The sequence below is a fragment of the Cicer arietinum genome, chromosome 4 (genome assembly GCF_000331145.2).
Source record: "Cicer arietinum cultivar CDC Frontier isolate Library 1 chromosome 4, Cicar.CDCFrontier_v2.0, whole genome shotgun sequence".
NCBI lineage: Eukaryota > Viridiplantae > Streptophyta > Magnoliopsida > Fabales > Fabaceae > Cicer > Cicer arietinum.
In genome coordinates, this window is record NC_021163.2 from 1,732,933 (window position 1) to 1,738,932 (window position 6,000).

General features: G+C 32.3%; 1 protein-coding gene across 4 annotated transcripts in view; it reads right to left on the minus strand.

The window, feature by feature from the left end:
• Positions 1-1,964: 1,964 nt before the first annotated feature.
• The window catches only part of LOC101494888 (ETO1-like protein 1), a 5,217-nt gene continuing 1,181 nt past the window's right edge, over positions 1,965-6,000 (minus strand). For 3 of the 4 annotated variants that reach the window (XM_073367222.1, XM_073367221.1, XM_073367220.1), the window contains 4 exons: positions 4,317-5,999; positions 3,416-3,776; positions 2,804-3,113; positions 1,965-2,493 (listed from right to left, as the gene is read on the minus strand). In XM_073367222.1, coding sequence (XP_073223323.1) covers positions 2,273-2,493; positions 2,804-3,113; positions 3,416-3,776; positions 4,317-5,999 — 2,575 coding nt within the window. In that variant the 3' untranslated portion in view covers positions 1,965-2,272. The remainder of the gene's footprint in view (positions 2,494-2,803; positions 3,114-3,415; positions 3,777-4,316; position 6,000) is intronic. The other variant, XM_073367223.1, reaches the window with a different exon arrangement.

Here is a 6,000-nt window from a genome sequence, read left to right on the forward strand (position 1 = left end):
AAAAATAAATAATTAAAATTATATTTAAATAAATATAACCGATAATTTTTTGTTAGTTAATTTTAACACCGGTTTAAGTGCAGACTCTACGAAAGAACTTCAGATTTAAAGTGAAAAAGTTTTGGTTAAAAAAAAAAATAAATTCGTTAATGTTAATATTAAAAAGTAGTTAAATTTTACCTTTATACTTTTAGAGGTATAAAATATTATAATTAAACGTGAGTTCGTATATTTTTTACACTTGCGAGGCCTTTTTAGTGGTATATAATTTTTATTTTGTTTTTTAAATCTAAATATGTGTAAAACAATAATTTTTTGGAAGCTTTAAAGTCTTTGCTTTAGCAACATAAACTTTAGGACAATTTTAATTTTATGTCTCAAAATATTTAATGTCTTTGCAATCTTTTTATCAAATGGATTACACTTTCAAAATAATATTGCCTTTATATAGAACAATATTTACAGCTGTTTTAAAAATTGGATTGGTCAATAAATTGAAAAACATGATAGTTCTGAAAGTAGTTAAGTATAAAAAGTAAATTAGTATAATCTTTTGTATAAGGTCTTGCAACATAAAATTAATGAGTTAAATAATTAAATAATAAAAGTTCTAAATTTTCCTCTTGAAAACAAAAAATATATTCAAAATCAGGTCTAGTTTATTTTTGAGGTTAGATAATGTCTTCTTTTTTCTTTTTCGATTTAAAAAAAGAGTTTGAACTAAAAATAAATAAAATTTCATTAAATATTATAACAGTCACTTTATTAACATTTGGATAATTTGTTTTTGGAAAATATGATTTTGTTGGTTCCCGCACAGCACATGACAGTTTGTCACACTGAAGGCATATGCCCCCCTCGCTAATGGGAGACAATTCGGCGGTTGGTTTGGTACAAAAGAAATCAGAGTTCTTATATTTGAGAGATTTAGTTTTAATTTTAAAAGTTGGATTTCTAAATAAAAATAAATAAATAAAATTTAAATTATTTTATTTAAATTATAAATAATATCTCGATATAATTGCAAATTAATATTAATATTCTAATTATTTAAAAAAAACTATTCTTTTAATATTTTTTATTTAAAAGATAATTAGGCACAGTATAAAAAATAAATTCACATTCTCAAAAATTAAATTTTCTACTTCTCATCCTCCACCTATATCTATCATCCCTAATACATTTAAAAATATTATCTTATTTTATTTATTATATATAAAAAGTTAAAAAATTGTCTTCTCATTTTTCACTCACATTCGATACTTTGACAAATTTCTCAATATTTTTGAAATTTCTCATTTTTCACAAAACTTCTAAAATAGATAATTCTAAAATTAGAAAATTTAATTAATATTTTCGAAACAGAAAATTCTAAAAAATAAAATTTTCGAAATAGAAAATTATAATAATTTAATTAATATTTACACTATAAATACAATATTTTAAAAAAATAATGTAATTATTTCGAAATAAAAATTTACATTTTAAAAATTTAAGTAAAATTTTAAATTTTTGAAACTTTTATTTTCTTTAAAAATTTTAAAATGTAAAATTATCTTTCAAAAATTTAATTTTAGAATGTTTCAAAATTTTAAAGTTTAGAAACTTTACATTTCGAAACCTTTATTAAAGGTAAAAAAGCTTCTAAAATATTTTATAAATACAATAAATTATATTTTAAAAAATTTAAATTAATTTGAACTTTCAAACTCACTTTATATTTGAAAAAATTTATAATCAATCAAACCATCAAAGTTTCGAATGTGAGTTAAAAAGAATAAAAATCTTTTATATATAATAAAAATAAAATAGTCTTTTTACATACATTGTAGGAGTGAGAGGTACAAATTTGAAGCCCTTTACGGTTGGAGCTATTGGTCATAGCCAAGTGAAATAGTACTATGTTGTGGTCTTGTGGATTATTCTGAGATACAAGATTTTGAATAAACTAAAGGGGAAGTATATAAAACTACGAAAGAAGTGAATACCTTATCATAAAAAGAAAAGGAATACACAAAGTTTAGATGGTGAAATAAAATACATGTATTGACACATCCCCAAAAGATAGCAAGAATATAAATTACAAAATTTGGGCATCACCCTCATTAGAAAGGAAAATGATACCATCACATGTTCATTACTACACATTATACAGATGGCTCTTAATCATTCAATTCAACTATACTTTGCATTTACAAATTTATATTTTCATGACGACTGGCTGATGGGTGTAAAAATGCTTTCTGTCCTCTTCATAGCTCGCGATCTTCACTCATGGTTCGTGGCTGTTAACACGCGTGTGAAGTTCCAACATTTCTTGGTGGTTTGGATCCACCGAGAGTGCAGCACGGCAGTCTCTTAGCGCACTTAGGACATCCCCTTTGTGTTCATGAAATGCTGCGCGTAGATGTAAGAGATGCAAATCAGCTTTGAATGCAATTGCTCTAGAGAGCTCAGCAATGGCTTCCTGTTCCTTATGGTTGTCCATCAAAACTGCAATCAATTTCATCATATACACGTTATGTCAAGTGCTAGCTAGCCGCAATAACATAATTTGAACAATGAGTACAATTTACTACTGTCTATGAAGCACTAACTCTAACACGGACTATGTGAACATCATTTATAACCGGTCTAAATCGATAATCAAATTTATATATTTATTTAAATTGAGCAATTTGTTTCGTTACAAAACAAAACTCTAAAGCAAGGTATACTAGTCTTACTTCCATCCATTCATCTATTATCGAAACATTAAAAATGATGTAATCAAATTTATCGGGTTTTCAGTAAGAATATCAACCTGCTGCTCGATATCTATAAGGATACACACGAAGTGGATCTAGTCTAGTCACCATCTCCAGGTCTGCCTTTGTGAGTTCACGATCACCATACTCAGATCTCTTCTCGTACGCCGACGCATTGTTTTTCGCCTTCTCAATAAGTTTGGTCATTTCCTTGTAAGCAGTAGGCTTGTCATTTTTTAGAAAATGAACACGCGCAAGACCCTGATGGGCTCGAGTGTGATGGATTTTAAGGGCTTTGATATAGCAATCGGCAGCTTGGTCCAGTTTCCCATGATCAACAAAAACACTTCCAAGATTGTTCAGGGCCTGATAGATTAAATGGAACAAAATAATAGCAAAACTCTTCAGTTAATATTTAATTGTATCAACGTAGCATACTTACTTGAATATGATGTGATGCTACAAACTACAAAGGCTAACAAGTTTATCAATATTAATACAATGAAATTGGTGAGATGTTAAATTCCTTATACCCTGTATGTTATCTTACCACAAAATTGGTGTTACCTAAGGTCACACATTATCAGTACTTTTACAAAGTTAACAATAACTGATAATTAATTTCCAATATAGGAAAAATCATTTCGATTTAGAAATTTGTTCTTAACCTGTGTGTGGCCACTTGGTTGATGATTGACGAAATATTCCCAGAAGGTGGTACAATAGAAAAACCGTACCTGACCTTTGCGCAGATTATCAGAAGGACACCTCAAGGCATCTTCCAGAAGTGAAATAACAGTCGAAGAACATATTGAACCTAAACCAGAGTCGGCCAATGCATAAGCCTTTAGGAAAAAGGCCTCAAAAGACCTTTTAATACTAATAGACTCTTCAGCTTTTTGGAGCCCTTCCTCATAATGACCAGTATCATACAAGATCCACCCCTCATATACAAGTCGTTCGTGCTCGCTTGATGCATGTTGCCAAGCTAACTGTAAACTCCGCATAGCTGCCTCGGGACAGTTTAGCCTAAAATAAATATAATAAATGTCAGGTTCTTACTCCTTGGCGTACATAAGTTTCAGTCAGTATTAGAATCCATGAAAGAGGATCATGAAGTAGGAGAATATGCATTTCGATATGTACTTCCACGAGGGAAAATTTTAGGTTGTGGATTTTCCAACTTGCAGTTGCTTTGGTCGACATTTGACAGAGATACAGTGACTTTTAAGTGAACAAAGAATTCTACATGTACATAACAAGAAGGTAAAAACAAACATTATTTCTATATATCAATCCTTTTAGTTATGAACTTAGATTCTTACGCAAAATTTGAATATATGTCATATACTTCCTCTGTCCCGAAATATAAGGGAAAATGGGTCAAAGAAAGTTCATTTATTTGGTCCTTTCTTTGACACATTTTTCTTTATATTTCGGGACAGAGGGAGCATGTATACATGAAAAACAAATTACAACATCCTACTCCCTAAGTTTTAATAGTGGAGTTAAGTATAAATTCAAGATTTTTTAACAAGTAATAACAGTTACCACACATTCATATCATACCTGAGGAGAAGCAATGATTGTCTGAAGTATAAAACGCCCTTTGCGGCATCAGATTCAAGCATCTGGTAAATAACAGATAAAGACTCGATATCATCAACAGCAGACCAACAGTCATATAATTGTGCCCAACAATCTGCCGTCGTCAAATGTTCAACATGCTCAAGCACTAGAGTACGGAGTTGAGATGCAGCTACACGCCCTTCAAACATTCTATATTGTGGACACAAAGTAAGAATTGCCTGAACATCGCGAAGGGCTGCTTTGTAGTCCTCAAGAGCAAGATAGATAAAAAACCGTAGTTCCAAGCATTCTAATGAAAGTTTGAAGCCTAGTATCCGATTAATTTCGGTGAGTGCACCTTGAGCATTCTCTGTCTTCATTAAAGTGGCAGCCCTATACATGTAGGGATATACAAGAGTAGGGTCCAGCTCAGTTGCTTTCTCAAGGTCTTTCGTCCTCAAATCACCATCACAATATAGTGATCTTTCTTGGTACATCCATCCAAGTCGAATGACAGGAGAAATGACCGAGCTTATCTTCTCGTAAGATAAATGCTTCTCATCTTTTATAGAGTCCAGTCTAGCTAAACCAGCAACCGAATAAATATGACCTGCGTTTACAGCTCTCTCAAAAAGGCAACGAGCTTCATCGTATTCTTTCCGCAAGAGTCTTACACATCCCAATCGATGAAATGCCAACAATCTCTGCTTGTCATTTTCAGCAAATTCAACTAACCTTTCCAGAAAACGAGCGGTTGTGTCTGAACTAGAATCAAGGTTCATAGAAACTTCACTCAAGAAACAGAAAAGTGCAAACAAACCACGCCCAACCATAACTTCCAACTGCTGCTTATTAGCATGAAGAAATAAGTCCACCACCCCATTGTCGCTCAAGCAATCAGGAAGATCGCGTAAAAGGAATTGTAAACAAGAAGCTGCAAGGACAACCGAATTCTCATCAAGAGCATATTCCATGAGTTCCACGGCATCTTCTTTGGAAGAAACTAAGGATGCAAGTCTTCTATCACAAGACTCTTTTAATCTATCACAACAATATTTGTTGGCAAAAACTAATATCTCCAACAAAAGCTTTGGAGGGAGTTCAATTAAACTTCCAGTCATACTGAAATAACTTATTGCCCTCATACCCGAAGGAGATATATTGTTTTCCGACAAATCTATAGCCTCCGAAGACGATTCCCAGAAATCCCCATTTAGCATTGTGTGAAACGGCGCCGAGAGTTCAGAAAACTTCTGTCTATCACACACTATCTTCTCATCTCCAATCGTAAAAACAACATACTGTGAAGTGTTGCTCCCATTCATCAAAACACTCTCCTGGAAACTTACCTTTATATGAGAACCAATATGAGATTTGACATCAACAGGACCATATTCGTTTTCACGCTTACTTATAAGCAAACCAGCAATTAGTTCTTCCCCTTGCTTCTCATACTTCAACCATGCCCCAAATACAATCTTCTCATGAACACTGCTCGCCCTCCGCCATGCTTCCCGGAGGCTTCTTTGCATCAATTTAACATCACCAAGGCCTTTAAAGACCTGATATTGGAACAGAAACAGATTTGACTGTTCCTGTGGAGTACATGATTCAAGCTCTTCATGGATTTGAGCTAAAACTTCCACATAATCAACAGGTTTAAAGAATGGCAGTACTGGTGGCT